Source organism: Natrix helvetica (genome assembly GCF_964273705.1).
Source record: "Natrix helvetica genome assembly, chromosome: 1".
Lineage (NCBI taxonomy): Eukaryota > Metazoa > Chordata > Lepidosauria > Squamata > Natricidae > Natrix > Natrix helvetica.
In genome coordinates, this window is record NC_138548.1 from 201801284 (window position 1) to 201824160 (window position 22877).

A 22877-nucleotide genomic window follows, 5' to 3' on the forward strand; every position below is an offset into this window, starting at 1 on the left:
ACCAATTCAGATATAGTTTATTTGCATCTTAAACTATTTTATTTCTCCAGCAAGCACAAAATAAAACCAAGCTGCCCAAGGTCCAACAGGAGAGAACTGGACAAGAGATGGCAGTAGACATGCTCCTTTCTCTTCTATCTTTCCTACCAATGCAGACAAAGTGTTCTAAGCTTAAGGCAATGATATACATTCCACAGAAGAAAATCAGGCCACTTATGTGTCTCCTAATAGATCACTGGGGCCCTAGCCAAGGCTGTATTTTGTACTACACCAAAATAATTACATACAAAAATACCCAGAAATCAGCACCAAGGTAAGCCAAGTTCTCTTCTTTGGGGAAAAAAAATGGCCTTTAACAAGTATATGAGTGCATAACTCAGACATGTCACTGGAAGGCAAAATCACAAAACTCTGTCACTTATTTTGGCCATCTCATTGGGGGGGGAGGAATTCACTGGAGAAAACAATTATGCTTGGAAGAGTTTGTGGTGAAAGGAACCAGGCCACAGAAGGACATGGTGGCTGGACACCATCAAGGCTGACACTAGCCAGAGTATAGGGAAAAACTCAAAGAAATAGTGCAAGATCAGAACATGTGGAGAGACCTGGCCCACAGAATTGCCATGAGTTGGACACGACTGAATGGATAACATCATCATCATCATCATCAAGTATATGAATTTGAATATTTTATATAGAAATTTGCTATGCTTCCTGTTTTTATATAAAATATATATCTACAAAATAGGGCAGGGTAATTAACTCTGCCTGGCACCAGAGTCTTACCTCTGAGCCCTGGAAGTGTAATTCAGAAAAGTTTTCCTTAATCTGGAAGGTTTCAGTAGCTCACCACCAACCAAACTTACTTTTTCCACTTGCTCACAATGACTGAACATACACATAACCCTTCTCCGTAACCTAGTGCCTTTTTTTAAAGACCGAGGTTCCCTAAGAGAGGTAAGATTAGGGGAGAAAATAAATGGTGTAGAAAAAGTTACTAAAGTAGGATGCCTTTTAAGTGCTTGCTTTATTTAAAAAATTTTTTTTATCAGAAATGGGTATTTAAAATGGCTTACTGAAATTTCAAACAGCTTTTCATGGAGCGGAACCAGAGGTGGTATTTACCCGAACCGGTAGTGGAAATTGTGGGTGAACCTGCCCACCCCCACCCCCCGGCTCTATGCCGTCCTATTTAGGCACGTTTTCAAGCTCTGCGCATACATGCAAAGGCAGAACGCATGCGCAGAAGGCTGAACACATGTGTGGACGGGGCCCGTGGAAGCGAAGGGAGTGCCTGCCGTGTGCTCACATTTGCGAATCGGTAGGGAAAGTAAGTGAATGCCACCCCTGGGTGGAACTCGAGCTCTTCAAAACTTACAAATTTTCTTTGCATCTCAACCAGAGAGTAAATGGAATTACTCTCAATCAGATGCAACCAATAGTCACAAACCTATGAAATCCATTTTACTGGGGCTTTGCAATTTTCCTGGAGGATTCCAGAGTTGCCCTTCTTTTCCGTTGCTGGAACAGTTTCATAAAATGGAGACAAGAGGAAAGGACCTGCCAATTCAGACGACAATCTGTCCTATGGAGCACCCAAGGAAAAAAGACTGTGGTGTTGCCAAATTGATACGGGGAGGTGGTCTCTTGGGGACAGATCCCATAGAAGGCAATAGGAGATGGGTCCAGTGTGGTATTTTGTCTTGAGGTGAAAGAGGGATGGTTTTCTTCAAATTCCGTCTGTAGGCTCTGTAAAAAGCAGATAAAGGACAGACAGATATTAAGCAAAGTTATTCTTGTAATTTACTTGTTCTTGCTAGGGAAGACGAGAACTGCTGTCTGTCCATTCTAATTCTAGCTAGAAGCTATTGCTATTCATCACCCTCCCATCCCTAGGAATAAATAAGAAGCTGTAACATTGCTCCCTGCTTTGCAATTGTCAGGAAAACAGTGAAAGTACAGGATATACATTTTACAAATAAATACAATATGAATAATATGTGCCACTGAAAGGCCCAGAGATGGGGCCATGAAGATTATTATAGGCTCCTGGAAAGATACCTTAATACAGATGCCAAAGGCTGGATTGATGAAATGACTCATTTCAGCCTTTGAATGGGCTCTCTCTTTGTCCGGAAGACTGGACAATGGGATTCTATGCAATTCAGGTTTTGTTCATTGTGTAAAAATTGAGCAGTAGTAATTTTTCCATTGATGTACTTAGTATTGTACCCGACTGCTGTAGTTGATTTCATTTTGATTTAGCTTTTGATCTTTATTGTTGCTGGTTTGTTTTATCTGAGTTTTTAAATGTTCTGTTTTATAAGTTTCTACATGTTTTGTTTTTGTTTTGTAGTTCTACAAATTAAAAAGATAATGGCAATGCAATTAAATTGTCTCATTTAAAAAATCAAGGGAGACAAAAATAGAAACGTTGTCAGGCAGGCTGACACTAAAAATATCAGCATGAATGCATGTATTTCTTTCCTGTCATTTATAATCTTGGTCCTAGAGTCTAGGTGACTTAAAATACAGAAAATAAAATAAACAAACAAAATCAAGGTATTGTTTTTTTAAAAAATAATTACAACATTCATTTTCTTCAGTTGTTAAGCTATAAATTGAATTGCCTTTGACTATCAGGGAATAATTTTAAAAATGAATATATATTAAGAATACCTTGCATTAAAAAGGCACTAGCATTAAAAGATCTATTAAAAATAAAATGTAATGCCGGTAATTTAAAATGAAATGGATTCCCTGGATTCTTCTCATTTGGGATTTGGGCTGGAGAACTGGTTGGTGATCTGTGGCAGGACTGGCATAGTGGGAAAGTAACTTTCTTGGCCCTGCTGGATCTCCCAGCTGCCTTTAATATCCTAATTTATGATGTCTTTCTGGATTGGCCATGTCCTGTTTTCTTCCTTCCTGAATGGGTGATTTCATTTGGTGGTGCAGAGGGAGAGGCCAAACGTAAGGGCTTCGTTTTGTAGAGCGCTGCAGTGCTTAATCCTCTCCCCCATAGTATTTACTACATGAAATTGCTGGCGGAGGCCACCCATTTCATTGAGTGGAAGCCTCATCGATAGATTAATGATAGCCACATATATACATCCTTCCTGGGCTAAACAGAATATATATTTGGGGTTCTCTTCTGCTTCCACCAGGGGAGAACCAGATTTAGACCTAACTCTAGCAAAAATGGAATGGCTGTTGATTCAGAAGCAGGGGATTTCAGCAGGAGCCCATCGTTAGCTCTGAATAGGGCTGCACTGCCCCACCTACAACCAGTTTGCAACCTGTGGGTCCCTTTGGACTCATGGTACCTGCTCAAAGAGCGGATGGAAGTCATGTCTAGGAGAGCCATTGTGCATCTTGCATATCAATTGCAGGCCTTTTGGGAGCAGGGCATTTTGCTGACAGTCGCACCCATTACAGTTTGGTCTACATGAGGCTGCTTTTGAAGACCATTTGGAATTGCAATTGGTCCCGTATGCAGCAGCCTGGGAATAGAAGGCACAACATTGTTCACTTGCTACTTCTATGGCAACACACCAGTCGGGTTCCAAGTATAGTTCAAGGAGCTGATTGTTTATGTTCAAAGCTCTTCATGGCTTAGGACATATTCTTATATTCAACCTATGTTCAAGACCACCAATTGCATGGACTATAGCAGTGGTGGGATTAAAAAATCTTTACTACCGGTTGTGTGGGCATGGCTTGATGGGTGTGGCATGGTGGGTGTGGCAGTGGAAGGTTACTGCAAAATCCCCATTCCTTCCCGATCAGCTGGGACTTGGGAGGCACAGAATAGATGGGGGCAGGACCAGTCCAGTCATGAGGTAGCATTTACAGGTTCTCCGAACTACTCAAAATTTCCGCTACCGGTTCTCCAGAATTGGTCAGAAACTGCTGAATACCACCTCTGGACTATAGGGTAAGATCCAGGAGGCAGGGTTTGAATGGATCCTGGTCTGAATAGGTGTTATGACCTGGGATCCCAAGGGGGATCCTTGTGGTAGCTCCATCCAAAAAGAAGATCAGACCCATCCCTATTAGTGTCCTGGCATTGAAGGCTTGGGTCTTCCGGAGGACTAACAGGGATTATATGAGATGTTAACTCCTAAGGAGGTGGCACCACACATGTTGGGATGAGAATGAACATCAATAATTATTTGGTTATGATTTATCTTTTGATTGTTTTTTTTCTTCATTACATTATCTGTTTTTAACTTTAATAATGAAGTTATTATTAAAAGGGACTTAAAATTAGAAGTGATGCAAGTGGCATAAATAATTAGCACATAGACATGATAGCTATCCTAAGATTGTATAACGAATGCATGATGAATCCCATTGCTTCCGTTGAATTCTCTTAACAAAATAATAACGCTGGATGCGGAAATTACAGGCTTCAACTGTGATGAGAATTTCCATTGCTAAGCAAGGCAGTTGTTAAGTGAGTTGTGTCTGATTTTATGACCCCTTTTGCCAGGCTTATTAAGTGAATCGCTGTTGCTGGTAAGTAAATGATGTGGTCATTAAACGAATCCAGCTTTCCCCATTGACTGCTTGTTGGGAAATAGTTGGGAAGGTTGCAAATGGCAATCATGGGAACCCAGGATGCTGCAACCATTACAATTACATGCCTGCTGCCAAACACCCAGGTTTTGATCAGGGGACAGTGGGGATGCTGCAACGTGTTGTAAGTTTGAGTGATCATTAATTAAATGGTTGTAAGTCAAGGACTACCTGAACGCTACCATTCGGTATTCTTAAAACCACTGGACTTGAAACAGAACTCCTCAATCACCCACATTGCTCAAAGGGCACTGGGATGCAACAGAGTCATGCAGAGGTCCTAGAAAAAGGACAGCAAGAGAAAACAATTCCTTTGGGAGGATCTCATTTCCACTACTGGATTTAGCAACAAGTGGTATGCCTAGTTCTGAACACAGAAATCTACAGTGGAAATTGGTATACCAGTACCGTTTCCAAAAGCAAACTTTTGAGGATCTGATTCATGCATGAAAGAAAAGACATTTAGAAGCCACCTAGAAATGTTCACCTTCCCAATGCCTTCACCCCAGAAGACCTACCGGAAGGAGCTGCTGTATGGGATTTCCTGAGACTAGGCAGGATGGTATATGCATCATAGGCAAAGAGGATTCCAGTCAGAATTGAAGCCACCTATTGAAAAACAATGCAAGTTTAGTTTGGGGACTCAGGACTCTGCCCCCCACCCCCCCAATAATACCGGTAGGCTGAAAGTTTTTCTAGATGCACAACGTGTGCTACCAATTAAATACATTGGGAGTTAATTAAGCAGTGAGAAAACAATTGAAAATGATATGTAACAAATGAAGTTATCTGGACAGTGTTACAATATTTCAGGGGTTGCCACAAAAAAGAGGGAGTCAAGTTATTCTCCAAAGCACCTGAGGGCAGGACAAGAAGGAATGGGTGGAAACTAATCAAGGAGAGAAGCAACCTAGAACTAAGGAGAAATTTCCTGACAGTGAGAACAATTAACCAGTGGAACAACTTGCCTCCAGAAGTTGTGAATGCTCCAAAACTGGACGTTTTAAAGAAGTGATTGGACAACCATTTGTCTGAAATAGTATAGGGTTTCCTTCCTGAGCAGGGGGCTGGACTAGAAGACCTCCAAGGTCACTTCCAGCTTATTCTATTCTATTCTATTCCATTCTATTCTATTCTTCTTCCTATAAAATTGTGAAGCATGATAAAATCTTGAGCCACAAACAACCTGCAGACAGAAGGTATTATTTGTAGTAGGTATTTGTAGTAGTATTTGTAGTAGCATTTGTAGTAGGTATTATTGTAGCAGCTGCATTTTGTAATATACAGGTAGTCCTCAATTTAAAACCCATTGTTAAGTGACAGTTAAAAGTTAAAATGGCACTTAAGTAACTTCTGGCCATTTTTACCCTTGAAACCATTGCCACATTTCCATGGTCTCATGATCAAAATTTGGGCAGTTGGCAACTGGCATGTATGTATGACAGCTACATCATCTCAGGCTCAAGTGATCACCATTTGTAATCTTCCCAGCTGGCTTCCGACAAGCAAAGTCAATGGAGGAAGTCAGATTCACTTAACAACTGCAGCAATTTGCTTAACAGCGGTGCAAAAAGGTTGTGAAATGGGGAACAACTCACTTAACTGCTAAGCAAGTTGACTTACCTAGCAATGGTAATTTTGGGCTCAGGTCCGGTTGTAAATTGTGGGCAACCTGTAGTCTCATTTTATTTCAATGTTTTGAGTACAGGTAGTCCCACCTCCCCACCCTTAAAGTAACTACTCTTTTAATTTGGCCTTCTGACATGATAGGGTTTAAACAATATGCTGTGTTATGGTATGACATAATAATAAAAATATACTAAAAAAGAAGCTGTAATAGCCTGCTTCACTGGTAACACTGGCATAAACCTTTGTGTTCATTGTTTGGTCTTAATGCAAGATGTGAACTGATTCCTATGTCTTGCCAGATTCTGTTCTTTTTTAATTGCCCTATTTTTTTAAAGAAGCAGTGAAAAATATGTGAGCGCCATAAAATGCTGAACTGCAATTCCCAACAGTCTCAGCCAGCATGGTTAGTGGCAGTTGATTCTGGGAAATGTAGTTTTGGGAGGAATATCCTAAAGGTACTCCCACTCTTGCTACTACAGCATTCTCCAGCTAACGGGATCCCAGAATAAGCAAGCCTCGCCTTGTTTAATGCATGTTCTTGAATTTTCAAAATTCCTGCCAAGTCACCATTCTAGCTTCCTTTCTCCACTCCCTCCACAAATTTGCCCCACCGGCAGATATGATACTTACTGCTCCAGCTATGGCTCCTCCATCTGGGCGGCTAAAGAAGACAATGATGGCAGTGATGACAAAGGCCACTGCTCCAATAAGAGCGCGGATAAAAGTCTTTGGAGAAGCAAGAAAAAGATTAATCTTGGAGGAGTTAGGCTTTAAACGGATCTAACCAGAACACAAAACCAACCACTATATGTGCCTACTCAGAATTAAAACCCACTTGGAAATCATGTTTGAATGCACCACATCTGAAACATGGATTCCTCTTAATATAAGGTCTTTCATTACTCAGGTGGAAATTAATGCAATTCTTATTTTACGATTTATATTGGGCTGATGATTGCTGTTGATATTGAAATATTATTTGGATATTAATAGTGGTTGGTAATTTATAAAATGATATAGTATATATCAACTACTTAAACTAATTAGAAGTTCTTAGGGTGATGCCTTTTTAAATAGTAGCACAACCCCTTGAGCAGAGAGGTAAATGTAAGATTGTAATCTTACATCCTCAACTGGATCTGATACAATGCTGTATCAAAACTTCAATATAAGTGCCTTCAGATTCTCATCTTCATATACACCAGGGATGTCCAAACTTGGCAACTTTAAGACTTGTGGACTTCAATTCCCAGAGTCCCCCAGCAGCATAACAGAATCATTATGCAAAAAATAAAAAGACAACAACAAACAAATTAATGCAAAAATGCTTCCCTATGACCCCTTTACACAAATGCCAAGATATGACTGGCTTCGCAGGTGGACATTCTTACTGGCATTCACACAGTCTGAGCAATCAGTTGTATCATATAATGTCTTGCAAAATGTAATCTGCTCGTGTAGTTGAGATATCCAGGGAGGGCCTATGGAGGGTCTTTTGCCCTTAAGATTCATGGGATATGGACCTTCCTGAGGGTAGACCCAAGTTATGGATCACCTTGCTCCAGCAGGACAGATGGCACCTTCCTTCTTGCTTTTTAAAGAGGTTGCTCCATAGCCTGCTTAGGGAGACCATCATGGTTGAGTGTTATTATTTTAATAATGTTGCACGGAGTCTGTATGGATCAAGGGATGGGTGCTAGACATATTGTTAAATAAATAATATTGAGAGAGATATATATGTAAGAATCCCTCACCTCACCCCAGGGCTTACCACAGAACCAAAACCTACCGTCCATCCCCAGTGGATGAAAGTCAATTGGAGGTGTAATTCTAACATGAAGATGATAAACAGGACAACGCAGTAAATCAGTATGAAGACCGCCAAACCCGTGTAGCCAAATGACGAGGATGCCCCATAGCAGATAATGATGACGATACATGCAATCTAGGAGAGGAGAAATACTTATCAAAGAGCAGAATGGGGGAGGAGAAACACTGAGAGGAAATAATGCAGTAAACGTGGCTGATCTTTAAAAAGCTAAGCAAGGGCTCTCCGTGAATGAGAGTCCACCAGAAGGTTTCAGGCAGTGGTGGGATTCAGCAGTTCGCATTTCGGGAGTACCAGTTGTTAACTTCCTGAGCAGTTGGGTGAACTGGTTGTTTGAAGGGCAGAGATTAGGGCAGAGAACCAGTTGTTAAATTATTTGATCCCACCAGTAGTTTTAGGGCTGGAAAGTTGAAAAGCATCCTAGAAGGTTGCAACACCCCACTATGTAGATATTGTTGGCAAAATAATTACATGTATAAATGAAAAATAAAGCTCTGAAGAGTTGAACTTGACTTGAAGATTTTACTTAGCTACAATTAGATATGTACAAAAATCTCCACCTTTAACAGAGAAATGTTAGGAAAAAACATTAACAATTCAATGGATGCTTAGCCTCAAGGCAACACACACGCAGGGGGGGGAGACAGGGAGAGAGGGAGGGAGAGAGAGAAGACTTGTGCAGAAATCTTAGGCCACCATTAGTTTTGTTGTTGTATACCATTACACCATTGTAGCAATGGTATATGACCATATATACAGTAATTACGGGGTGTCTCATTCTCCTTATTAGAATACAACCAGAAAATACAGGAAATATGTGTGCAGCATTCAAAAACAATACAAATGAGAAAAAGCAGTTTCCATAGGCCAAAGTGGCAAGTATTTAGCATGTCCTCCCCCTACACTTGATAGTAGCAGACACCTGACTCCTGTAAACCTAGTGTAAATGGAATGGAAGCCTAAGAACAGCCATTGCCGACATCACTGTGTCCTACTACTGGTAGTTCATGCCAGAATGACTGCAGTGCAAAAAGATCTATTACACCAGGTTTGTGCAAGACATACTTGAGCATTTTACATGTTGTATGAATGCGATTTCTTGGAAGTTTGCTAATAAGACCAACTTTCAATCATATCGTGCCAGTCAAAATGCCAAAGACCACAGACTTTGACAGGCATAAAGTCATACTTTTGCATCAGCCACCACCACTCTGAAAGGGAAATCAACCAACATGACATTCAATACCGAAAAATAATTGCTAAAATAACAAATCTAGTAGTTGCCTAAGACTTTTGCACAGTACTGCATATGTGTTTGTGTGTGTGCACACACATATTGTGGGGAAAGGACAACTAGGTGTGATTTAACCAAGACTGTATAGGCCTCACAATCATAGTAGGCTTCAAAAGAATAGCTATATTGAAGTGTCAGCTAGAATGATTGCCTAAGAATAAAACAATATTGTAATCTGCCATAGTAGTGCAATTTTATAACATATATTTGCTAAGTAAGATACCGATAGTTTTAGAAGCTATTTTGGAATAAACTATTAAGAAACTGTTTGGGGACTGTTTGGAAACTGAAACAGTATTTGCTGGAGACAGCTATGAGTCTGGGCGTGGCTTAGGTTAACTTCTATATACTATAGCTCTGAGTCTGTGCTGAACTAAAGCTAGTCTTCTAATGAGCTCTGAAACTAAACTGGAAACCAATCTCTTCTCTCTACCACATTGGAAGAACCACTCTTAGTATTGTATTAAGGTGACCAACTTTTTTACAATGAAAAGGAGGACAAAACACGTTCTATTGTCCAAAATGCTAAAGTGACCAACTTTTTTACAATGAAAAGGAGGACAAATAAATTGGAAAAAATATATCGTAAATAAAAGAAATATTTTATTCATTGCAACAATAATACACTAAAATATGATATATGTATAATAAAAACATTTGCAACATTTTATATTGTAATTATGCTTACATGCCTGTTAATTATTATTTAAATGAGTACTTTTCCATTGAATTAATATTTTTTGTCAATGTATCATCTTCTAACAATATATTGGAAATATCTGAACAAGAAATATCCTTCATATTGAATTTTACAGCAAGTGCTGCAGCTAGAGTATCAACATTCAATCTCGATTTCTCACTTGTCGAAAAATCATTGGCAATTGAAAAAAACTCTTTCAACTGCTGCATTAGTTCCAGGGCAGCACAACGTAAATTGAACAAAGTATAAATAAATGTTCACATGGAATATGTTCATTTTTGAAATGGCTGAAAATATCCACCCATCTTTTATCAATTTCAACATGTTGATTTTCCCATTGTATTAATTTTTCAGAATTTAAATATACATTCAGTCTTCTAATTTCTTCAAAGAGACAATTGTTGTCTATTTTAATGTCTAGCATTTCTTTAATGTCTAGCATCGAAAAGGAGGACATGTAGGAGGACACTTTTCGAGGGAGGACAGAACTTACAAAAGAAGGACTGTCCTCCCTAAAGGAGGACGGTTGGTCACCTTAATTGTATACATATCTCATGTGTTATATAAAGAGAAGTTAGTGAATCCTGCTAAATCAGTTATCTGTGTGTGCTTTCTGGATTTGATTTCTGCAACAAACTTTGTCAAAATCCCATTTCACTAAGGGGCCATCCGAAGAAGGAATAAAAGAAGGAGATGGGTCTCAGCTCATGGCCACTGGCCGCAGCTATTCCTTGCTGGACCTAGCTATTGTCTCTGGGCCTCATTGCAATGGGTTATTGATGTAAGTAATGTTATGTTACGATGGCTGTTCATGTTCCAAATTGCTCATGAAATAAACCTCTGAATTTCAAAGTAAGAATTGTTTATTGTATTGCTGTCTTGTTTCTTTTACTGGATTCGTTTTACGGCAATATATACATATATACACAATGTATATATTTGGCAAGGGGAAGAGTGACCAAAAACATTTCCTAAAATGACACTAAATGTGTTGTGTAGTACAAAATAAAGTTTACAAGGTCAGTAAAATACAGTCCTGTTTTCCCCCCTTATAGCTAAAACATACCTTTCAGGGGTGGGTTGCTTCCAGCATTACCGCCAGTTTGGTGCGCGCGCAATTTTGTGCATGTGCTCTTGCTTTGCTCATGTGCCAGACGCATGCTCCACGTGTGAGTGCAGTTGCCCATAAATAGAACTGTGCATGCGCAAAACATTAAAAAATGGGGGGGGAAACATGCCACGCCAACTGGAAACCAGTTTGGAGGCGTGGCAGGCCTGGGTCACTGCTGGTTCTGGTGACCCAGGCTGGCAAACCACTACTGGTTCAGCTAAACTGGTCTGAGCCAGTAGGAACCCACCTCTGATACCTTTGCTTTTGATACAGCCTAGTAGGGTACTGCGATTTAATGCACTTCTTTGCTCATGCAAATACAGAAGGAAGTGTGCAAAGATCAAACAGGCCTTGGAGCGTCATGGCAAAAGGCTGCTCTCCAAAACATAAATGAAGTCAGAATAAAGAGGTGAGCAAGGAATTTGTATATTTGGTTTCATTCAAATTATACTGTTGTCAACTAAGACATTTAATATGGTTACTTCCCATGCACACAGTAACTCACGTCTTTGTAATACAGTACTATGATTTTATTTATTTGCCCAGAAGATGTACTTTTCAGTAGCAACCCCTTCACTATAGAATAGTTTATATTATGAGGTTGGATTAATTATTGCTCTCTTATTTCTTAGAATAATATTGAAACCAGAGTCATTTTCAATAGGACTTCTGGAAAGGAAGATATTTAATAAAGGACAGCAATTGGGTGATACCGAAATTTAATAAATAAGTACTATGGGTAACCTATTATGGTTTTATGATATAACAGTGTTGTAATGCTCCTAAGATTGTAAGCTGCCTAAAGTTTGATGAATAGATGCATGCAACCTATTGTAGTACATACTTATGTACCTTAAAATCAATTGTTAATATTCCCCAAAACATTGCTTCCATCTTTAGTTTTACTTCCACCTTTGTTTTGAAGTTAAAATAACTTCAAAAGAAAATATTAGGAAGCCATCCAGTCATCACTGAATTAGCCTATTGAAAAATATTTGGGTGCCTTTCCAAAGGCCAGGAATGAGTGTGGTGATTTATGTCATAATACTAACAGTGGTTAGAATATATAGTATTGCAGGCTAATGCTGCCCACTGAGAAGATATGCTAATTGGCTCTCTCTAGAACAGTGGTTCTCAATCTTTCCAATGCCGCGACCCTTTAATACAGTTCCTCATGTTGTGGTGACCCCCCAACCATCAAACTGGTGTCTCGGTTCCTAAGACCATCGAAAATATGTGTTTTCCGATGGTCTTAGGTGACCCCTGTGAAAGGGTCATTTGACCCCCAAAGGGGTTCTGACCCACAGGTTGAGAACCGCTGCTCTAGACAAATGGCAGGGTAGGTAGTATCCTTACAATGATAGCTGGAATTTAGCAGCAACGCATTTGGAAGCATTTATTATTATTATTATTTATTAGCGCTTATAGACCGCCCCCTCTCCCGAAAGGGACTCGGGGCGGTGTACAGTCCGTATCAAAATACAACAAATTATGCATGCTCAAAAGTTGTTTGCACTCCTGGAGCAAGAATTTCTGCACTCAATAATATAATGAGCAATGCAGTGATAGGTAGCATTGATCCACCAGATACTGCCTAACCAATTCCCAGCAGTTCCAGCCCACATAACCTGGAGTTGAAGTTAAATTACCAGTATATCTACTGGGCTATAAGTTACCTATTTCAGGGATGCCTAGAGTTTCCAGGATGGGCCAGTTCTGCATAGTGGTTAAAGCACCTGGCTAAAAATTGGGAGACTGTTGAGTTCCGCCTTAGGCATGAAGCCAGCTGGGTAACCTTGGGCAAGTCCCTCTCTCTTAGCTCTGGCAAGGGCAAATCACTTCTGAAATCTTGCCAAGAAGATTGCAGGGATTTGTCCAGGTAGTCACCAGGAATCAAGGGCGGGTGCACAAACATGTACCTGCACACACACACACACACACACACACACACACGGTCCAAGGGAGATATTATTTTGTCTTACTATCATTTGATATGAATCTGCTTTTATTTTTTTAGAAAACAGTCCTCTCTAGTTTTATTTGTATCTACTTATGAGGGAGAAAAATAAACATGCCTTAGACTGAATTAATTCATGTTTCTGTTTATGTCTATACTACACAGGACTCCTTCCAAAATGCTCCAAAGCAAATTGGGAATTAACTGCAGCACTGGGCCAGCTGCAGCAATTGAGAACCATGTTCGGTGGCTAAATCTGCCAAGTGGGAGCCTTGAAGACAAAAGCTCAATCCATTTGCCAGAATGCTGGCCAAAGGCTAGGCAGAAGCATGCAGGGGTCCTGTCATCACTGGGGCAACTGCTAAACAAACCAGGAATGTACTACCACATATGCCAGGCCAATAATAAAATTTTAAAGAAACAGGAACTCATTTCAGGCAACTTGTGGAGGTAGAAAAGGGTAGGGATACAGTTGGCAAAAGTAACCCTGAAGCATAAAAATAAAATAGAAAAAAATGGCAGTCAGATACAATGGACAGTTTGGGGTAGCACAATTGCTAAAAAATATTAGCTGTTAGATAAATATCTCTGTTCTACATCTTATGACATCATTGTCAAAGACAAAAAAGCCACCCAAGTACCGAATGCATAATTTAACTGAATAATTTAATTCATGTTTGTCCTGGACTGAAAACTAGTTTGCCAACTACCTGGAACAGGCATATTTGACAGCAGTGTATGCTGTAGAAATCAGTCGATGAAACGTTTAGCACTGCTGCTTGTTCATCAAACTGTCTTTGAAGTCAAATTGGTCATTTAAAAAAAAAACAAGAATCCAGGCTACCTCACGGAAAATGAAGAGCAAGTCACATTACTTTACCCACTGCCAAACCTAAATCAGATGCACATTATAAATAGAGGCATATCTGAAAAACTACGATTGAAAGGCTAACGAAGTGAACTTCTATTTTGGGTTAATTTTCCGCCAGAGCTGCTTCGTTGCCTACTATGAAATTTGTAAAACTGTTCCCCTTTGATCTACGGGAAGGCAACCAAAACTCTCCCCTGCTGTCTTGAAGAATCAGGAGATGGGGGTTTCCCAGTTATTTCCTTGCAACTGAATTTTGCAAGGTGTGGTGATAGGGAGGAGGCCAGTGATTCATTTCTGGATTCCAAAAAGACAGAGAAATCAGAAAATGACAAGAAGAGTCATTTCCTCTCTTCCTGTGCAATTACAATAATTTACAGCACCACCTCGGTTTCAAGATTTTAATGGAGAGAGATTTTAATGATTGGTTTTAATGTATTTATGTTTTAAGGTGTATAGTTTTTATGTCTGTGAGCACCCAGAGGTCTGTGGTAAGATGGGTGGCTAGTAAATCTTTTGAATGAATGAAATCCATCACTGCAAAAAGATAGTATCAAGGCACCATCATTTTCTGTACTTCCACCCATTATAGATGCCCACCTAATCAAGTGCTTAGAGTCCTGAAAACTGAGTCAAATGTAGCAGAAGAAACAGATGTAGATAACATAGTTACGTGTTTGCAAACTGTAACTATGTTATCTATGTTTGCAAAATATGTAACTATGTGACTAGGAACATTCACTAGTTGCTAGATAAAGGATCTTTAAATATGTATTATAGCCAGCAAATTGGGTTTTTTTTAAAAAAAAGTATTTAAGAGGTTTAGCCACAGACATTTTAAATCTGTCTGGACCTTAAAATATTCAGTGGTTAATTAGTTTGTCAAAGTAGCAGTTTTTTCTGTTCCTTTCACATTTTAACATGCTTTTTTTTCTTTTTTAAAAACCTTAATTAATCTCAACACACATAGCACCCCTCAAAAAAAAACTTAAGTTGGAAAAAAATGTGAAAATGTTGATGAGTTTTGGTTTTTAGTCAGACCCAACATCTGACTAAAACCTGAGCATTGCTGGTATTTGAATTTTACACTCCCCCCACCCGAGTATCGCTATTAGATAATGCATAAAAAGTGAATTGATAGGTGATATAGATCTGGGAAATTTTGATTTCATTTTTTCCATTCTTTGCAAACCTCTCCCACCAACTTACCAGTAAATGAATTTCTGTGGTTTAGGTACAGCCTCTTTTATCACACTGTTCTTGTTTGGAATTTTTCTAACCTTCCCTTATTTCAATATACTTCTATACTACGTGTGTGTGTGTGTGTGTGTGTGTGTGTGTGTGTGTGTAAACTATTTTTATTTCAGATTTGAATTGCAAACAAATGCATATGAATTTATTTGTGTATTTGGGGGTGAGAATGATCTTACAGAATCATTTAGGAACTGAAAGCTGCTGCTTTGCTCATCCCACATGAACAAAATGATTGAAAAAAACCTTGATTATCTTGATTTGTACATCTTGAACTGCACAGTACAAGAGCTCATGGAATAACAGGGTGTGGTACAGGTAAGGGGGGGAAAACCTTCCCCTTTTTCTTTTCTAGGTCTTGTCAAAACCTGTTATTCCCAGCTCCAGGAAAAAAAAACCCATCTGTCATTCCCAAACAGCAAAAACACCCAGCCTTGCAGGCATAGAGAGACAACCCATTCTTTAAGAATAAAATTCGGTTTACTGGTCTGGTGATATTTGTGCATTTCTTCACTAGCCTTTTCAAACAGATAACCACTGTAAACTGGGCAGACTTGCAGAAGACTTGCAGGTCTATATCTGCATCAAACAAAAAGCTTTAGTAGTCTCGATCTCTCAGCCTAACCGACTTCATAAACTTGTTGTAAGGTTAAGACAAGCATTCCTAGCTGCAACTTCTTTTATAAATCATGCTAGGCCTTCGTTTGCTTTAGCAATGCTTGATTTATACATAACATTGCCAAGAAAACTGCACATATGTGTCAGTTGTGTCACCAAGAGCCAAATTTGCCTGAAAAGAAACATTATCTTTTAAGCCATAAAGCCTGGTTTATAAACTAGAGTGCTTGGCTTGCTACATTAAGCTAAGCCAAAAGTAAACATAGGTATAAAGTAGGAACCCAGCCAGTGGATTCTGCCTTAAGCATTGGAGGGAAGCAGAGATACACCACACACTCAATAGGTGCTCTGAACCCTTGGAATAAAGAGAAATGCACACTTTTCAGTAGTTCTCAAGAAGCTTAATTTTTCAATAGTTATAAATTGATGGCTTTGGTCAAAACAAATTAATTGGATTAAGACCCAGATTCCTGCTTGATACTTCTTGCTCTCATCCGGAAATCATTGCTTCAGTTAATTATTAATGAATGAATGTAATGAAGGCTACAAGGCTGGCAGAGAACCCAACCCAACTGTTCTGACAGGCGAGGCAGAGCAAATACTAAGTCCACCGTGGAAAGAGACACCTTATCTGGTCCTGTTATGAGAGGCAAAGGAAGGATTCTTCCCCGTTCAGCTGGGTGTGCACATGTCCTTTAAGGCAAGGACAGGGATGCAGCACACAAGTATGGAGCACACACCCTTGCACATTGAGTATCTAGAGGAGTGAGGGAGCAGCAGACCACCAGATGTTGAGGAGCCAATTCTAAGCACATCACACCATTGAGCTGGCTGTATATATCACTGGAAATTAGAATTCAGCAAAATCTTAAAGACTTCAGAATCCTCTCTCATCTGTATAATAGTTAAGATAATTTACCAAGTAGGATTGGGCAATGAAATGTTACACTTTGGAATGCTCCAAGCAACCCTCTTCTGATTTGTCATCTCTTTTTTTCCCTACCCGAGTGCACAATTTTGTCCCCACCCCAACCTGTCAATTCCTTTCCTCATGTTGGTTCTTTTCTATTGCATAATGATTCATACTCTGAGCATGGATGCAAATATTTATATATTGAAATTTTAGTCAATCGTTTTTTGTTACCCTCAAAATTTCAATACAATAATACAATAGAGTTGGAAGGGGCCTTGGAGGTCTTCTACTCCAACCCCCTGCCTAGGCAGGAAACCCTATACCGTTTCAGACAGATGGCTATCCAACATCTTCTTAAAGACTTCCAGTGTTGGGGCATTCACAACTTCTGGAGGCAAGCTGTTCCACTGATTAATTGTTCTAACTGTCAGGAAGTTTCTCCTCAGTTCTAAGTTGCTTCTCTCCTTAATTTCCACCCATTGCTTCTTGTTCTACCCTCAGGTGCCTTGGAGAATAGTTTGACTCCCTCTTCTTTGTGGCAACCCCTGAGATATTGGAACATTGCTATCATGTCTCCCCTAGTCCTTCTTTCTCTTAAGCTAAACATACCCAGTTCCTGCAACCGTTCTTCATGTTTTAGTCTCCAGTCCCCTAATCATCTTTGTTGCTCTTCTCTGCACTCTTTCTAAAGTCTCCACATCTTTTTTACATCGTGGCGACCAGAACTGAATGCAGTATTCCAAGTGTGGCCTTACCAAGGCATTATAAAGTGGTATTAACACTTCACGTGATCTTGATTCTATCCCTCTATTTATGCAGCCTAGAACTGTGTTGGCTTTTTTGGCAGCTGCTGCACACTGCTGGCTCATATTTAAATGGTTGTCCACTAGGACTCCAAGATCCCTTTCACAGTTACTACTACCGAGCAAGGTATCATCTATACTGTACCTGTGCATTCTGTTTTTGTTGCCTAAATGTAGAACCTTACTCTTTTCAGCATTGAATTTCATTTTATTATAGTGCCCAATGTTCACGTTTGTCAAGATCCTTCTGTATCTTAAGCCTATCTTCTGGAGTGTTGGCTATTCCTGCCAACTTGGTGTCATCTGCAAATTTGATGAGTTTCCCATTTATTCCCTCATCCAAATCATTGATGAAGATGTTGAAGAGTACTGGGCCTAAAACAGAGCCTTGGGGTACTCCACTGCATACTTCCCTCCATGAAGATGCAGTTCCATTGAGGACTACACGTTGAGTGTGGTTGGTCAGCCAGTTACGAATCTATCTGGTGGTGATGCTGTCTAACCCACATTCTTCTACTTTATCTAGTAGTAGGTCTACCTTATCAAAAGTCTTACTGAAGTCCAAGTAAACTATATCGATGGTATTCCTCTGGTCCACTAATTTTGTCACATTATCAAAGAATGCAATAAGATTAGTCTGGCATGATCTGTTTTTGACAAATCCATGGTATTGTGCTTTTGGTATTGTGCTAAACTGGGCTTTTATAATCTCATTTTTCTAAATTTCCCAAGCTTCTTGAGTTGTTTTCCCCTTGAGGATTCTCCTCCATGGAATTTTTCCCAAGCTCTAAGTTTATTGAAATTAGCTTTCTTAAAGTCCAAGACTCTAGTTTGACTTTGTTCTACTACTTGTGTTTGCATAATGTTGAATTCCAATATTGCATGGTCACTTGCCCCCAGGGTTCCTATGGCTTCAACACCTTCTATCATTTCCTCTCTGTTAGTGAGAATTAAGTCCAATATGGCTGATCCCCTTGTTCCCTTCTCTACTTTTTGGAAAACAAAATTGTCTGCTAGGTTTGTTAGGAACCTGTTGGATCTTCCACTTGGTGCAGAGTTTGTTTCCCAGTTGATGTCAGGGTAGTTAAAATCTCCCATTACTATTGTGGTGTGCTTCCTACATACCTTAGTTAACTGACTAGCAAAAAGTTCATCTACTTCCTCTGCTTGGTTGGGTGGCCTGTAGTATAGACCTATGGCAATGTTGTTTCCCCCCCAACCTTTAATATTGACCCAAATGCATTCAAGATAGTTCTCATCATTGTTGTGCTCTATTTCTGTAGAGACGTAGTTATTTCTTATATATAGTGCAACTCCACCTCCTCTTTTATTTGGTCTATTTCTTTTAAATAATTTAAATCCTTCTAGCTGTATGTTCCATTTGTCAGTTTCATCCCACCAAGTTTCTGTAATGGCAATAATATCATATCTGCCCTCAAATTCAGTCTGGTCTTAATTTATACCTCACAACTCAGTAAGATTTGAAGTTGCAAAATATTGCAAGTACAACAATTGTACATACAATTTTCCAATTACGACCAAACTTTGCTTAAGAAAATATGGCCTGGTTCACATGTGACGCTACCATTATTTGTTTGATTGGACTTTGACTTAGTATGCTATATGAACACAGACACTGAAATTTGTTAACTACAGTTATGGTTTAGCATAGTCAAACAATGATGGATTTGCTCAGTGCAATACATGAACCAGGCCTATAAGAGACCATGCACAAACATATTCAAGAGATTGCAGACACAAACAAATGAACGTTTACACCTGCAGCATTTCACACATTCATATTACCATTTCTTTTTTGAAAAACAACTGAAGTTCCAGATGTCATTTATAATATGTATTCATCTTCTTATAGGTTGCCCCCCTTGCCAAAAAGAGCAGTTAGCTCTTTTCCCATTCTATACAGTAAAAGAAAACAAACAGCAAATGTCCTCTTTTCACTGAGTCAGCTGAGTTGAAATACCATTTTTCTCCACATCCTCCTTTGGGTAAAGAATAACCAATTTAACATTCCCTGGAGGAAAAAGTGCTTGTTTTCCACATTCCTTCTCATTCTTTTCAAATCACATCATCTACCAAAGATACAGGATCACATCTTATACTGTGAAATAATACAGTTGCCTAAATTCCCCCCCACCCGCAGTGGGGGAAGGGTTAGTTTGGGGCTCTAGCATGGGTGTGTGTTTGTTTTTGGTTCTACTGACCTTGATTCAGTTTTAGATGCTCTTTGTTTTTATATAATTGTTTTGTTTGTTTGTTCTGCAGAGTTCTTGGATAGGTGGATGGCTACATATATTGCAATAATAATAGGGTAGACCCACCCACCAATTTGATACCCTACCTTCCTGTAACTGCAAGCAAAAAATGGATGGGCTTTCACATCATCCTAAATAGGTTCACACACTATTCTAAGCCATGTACCGCAATGGCTCATAGTAATGTTGTACACATTTAGCCGCTGCAAACCACAATGGCAATATGCATTTGTGCCAAACATTGAACAAATCACTTTACTGAGTCAATGGGTTGTGTGAACCATGTCCATAAATCTTACATTTTTATCTCTGCATGGTATTTGGAAAACGCTGGGGTTTTCATGAGCTTATACACATACAAGTTCCTCTCCTGTCATACATAAACACGACATAGATCATATTATGGATTTTGAAAAACATTATTCCAGATGAGTCCACTTGAGCAGATGGTAACAGGGGACGCTTGGGAATTCTCAGCTGCAATTCACCAGGCAATGGATAAAAAAAGGCAATACGTAATTGGTTAATTCAGTTTCACCCAGATGTAATGGCTTTAGGTAAATAAAAAATAAGCAGCATCCATTCCCATTAGAACAGATTCAAAGCAGACACAAAGTCCATCTGGAACCTAAACCAGGCAACAAAAAGGTAAGCAGATCACTGGAAGAACTATAGAGAAGAAGATCACGTTATTTTCGGCGCTACCGCCAGCTTCTTCCAGTAAGCGCTTTTAAGCACCTGTATAAAAAGTAGAAATTTAGTAACACTTTTAAGGAGACCAATTTTGGGTGGGTGGATCCGTTCTGGGCTTATGGAAACACACACGCACGTACAGGCGGCTCCGCCAGCGTGTCAAGTGGCAGGGCAAAAACTTCGAAGAACTGCCCACAATCAGAGGCACCTATCAAGGGTTGCGATCTATGCAGCCTTCAGTCAGGAATTTAGTTTTTCCTTCAAGGGCCGGGCGGCAGGCCGGCACCCGCAGCAAAGCCAAACCGACAAGCGGCTGCCTCTCCCGCCCAATTTAGCTCAACAGGGATCCGCCTGTCTGTGCCCAAGGCAAGGCAGTACAGGGTGAGTCACGTCAGGCTCGTTCAGCCGAGCGCGCACATGGCGCAATATTAGGCGAGGGGATCGGGATGGAGTCGGCCGCGCCCAAAGGCCCTGAGCAGAGCCGGACAGGGGAAACAAAAAACCGGCCGCCCAAAGATTTTTAAGAGCCCCGGAGGGTCGGCTTCCACGACGTCCTCAAACTGTCCGCTGCGCAGACTCTCTCGCCCCCTCGTGCAAATTCCCTTTCCGAAAACTCGTCGCGAATCTCGGAAGGGCGGTCGCGCGAACGCAACCTCTCCCGCCCCTCCTTTCCCCAACCGGACGCTTTTTGACACGTGGTGGATTGCAACTTGCAAGAGGGGTGGTGGTGAAGAGGCGTAATCCGACGCAGCTCGAAAGGAACCGGGCCCGCTCGGTCGGATTGCTGGTTAAATCGCATGGAAGGCACATTCCCCGAGACATGCTCAAATTGAAATCGGACGACCGGGGCGTGGGGGAGGGGGGGGGAGGCAAAGCTCGAAATGCAGGGAACTCTCCAGGCGCGCGCGGGGTTGCGGTGGGTGGGGAAAGGAATCGCTCTCCACGCCCGTTCCCGGTTGGTTGTTTTTTTTTTTTTTTTGCTCCACTCCGGCCAGTTGCGCCCCCTCCGTCCCTCTAGAGCAGTGTTTCTCAACCTCGGCGACTTTTAAGTCCTGTGGACTTCAACTCCCAGAATTCCCCAGCCAGCTAGGGGATTCTGGGAATTGAAGTCTACTGGACTTAAAAGTCGTCGAGGTTGAGAAACACTGCTCTAGTTACATATCCCACTCCCCACCACCCCCCGCCCGGACTCCGCAGGCCGAACCGGCTAACCTAAGTCCGTCCTCCTCCGCTCCGCTTCCAGCACCGCCCTCTTTAACTCTACCCTCGTTAAAAGTCGCCTTCTGTCGCGCCTAGGGCGTTTCCCGCTCTGCTCCGGAGTTTTCAAAGGCCCAACTTAGCCCTGGCGGTAAACAAAACTTGGCAGAGCTTGGAGGCTTCGGGTGGAAGATCAGCCCGAAAAGCAACCGCTTTCCCCCCCACCCCACCCCCCTCAGTTCTCCTGCCAAAAAGAAAAAGAAAAAAAGGGCACGTCCGGCGCAGCTGCTGTGTTCCTCCGCCTTAGTTCCTCCGTTCTTTGGAGGGGTGGGAGAAGGAAGCGAAACGCAAAAGCTCCCGGAGAGCGCTGAGGGCATTTTAAATGAGATTCTCTCCGGACCCCCTGGAAGAATCTTCCCGTCTCCCACATTGCGGGCGAAGCCGAAAGGGCCACGCAGCTGCTCTGACGAGGCAGCTCGGGCCTCACGTTCTTCGGGGTGGTAGTGGTGGTTCTATGTGGGAAGAGCAAATGGCAGATTTCCCTTCCTCTCTAACGCTTCTTTTATGCCGCTTTGCTTTTAACCGCTTCCTCCTCGGTTACCTCACAAGGGGCTGAAAGGGGGGGGGGGGGAAGATACATAAGTAAGACCGAACATTTTAGGACTTCGATTGTTGCGGGGTGGGGTGGGGTGGATGTCACTATGCCGACTCTAAACCGCTTAGAGAAGGCTGCAAAGCAACAAGAAGCGGCATATAAGTGCTATTGCTGCTTTCACGTGCTAAGCGCAAAGAAATGCCACCAAGCGAAAATCCGCTCAGTGCCCCCATCTCAGGGGCGCCCCGCCGTCGCCTTTGCCCTCCCCACCCCCGTCCTTCTTGCCCCTCGCGGCTCGCTTGCCCACCCTTCTCTCCCTTTTCCCTCTTACTATTTCTGCGAAGAGTAACATCCCCCTTTGGGAGCGGAGGTGGCTGGTGAACTGCTCCATGCACCCCTTGGAGGAACCGGACGACTCCATGGCAACGGCGGGATGCCCCTCTAACGAAGAGGGCAAAGCGTCGAGTTCCCCTCCTCTCTCTCTTTCCGCGACTCCTCTGCAAACCAGCCTCCCGTCAAGCGCGGGTTCGCGGAGCTGGGCGAGGGCGGAGAAGCCTGTGGGCGAG

General features: G+C 41.3%; 1 protein-coding gene across 1 annotated transcript; it reads right to left on the bottom strand.

Annotated features, from left to right (window-relative positions):
* Position 1: 1 nt before the first annotated feature.
* Positions 2-22777, bottom strand: PLP2 (proteolipid protein 2). Its single transcript, XM_081954066.1, has 5 exons — positions 22643-22777; positions 8000-8155; positions 6841-6936; positions 5100-5190; positions 2-1749 (listed from the first exon to the last, which is right to left on the bottom strand). The coding sequence occupies exons 1-5, from the start codon at positions 22730-22732 to the stop codon at positions 1730-1732; spliced, it is 453 nt and encodes a 150-aa protein (XP_081810192.1). The 5' UTR covers positions 22733-22777; the 3' UTR covers positions 2-1729.
* Positions 22778-22877: the final 100 nt, after the last annotated feature.

Bases quoted from the DNA above. Each gene is read 5' to 3' on its own strand.
- PLP2 (XM_081954066.1), bottom strand. From the start codon at position 22,732: ATGGAGTCGTCCGGTTCCTCCAAGGGGTGCATGGAGCAGTTCACCAGC. The intron at 8,156-22,642 runs GTAAGAGGGAAA...CTCCTCTCCTAG, and splicing joins TGTTACTCTTCGCAGAAATA to ATTGCATGTATCGTCATCAT. The intron at 6,937-7,999 runs GTAGGTTTTGGT...GCTTCTCCAAAG, and splicing joins TCATCCACTGGGGATGGACG to ACTTTTATCCGCGCTCTTAT.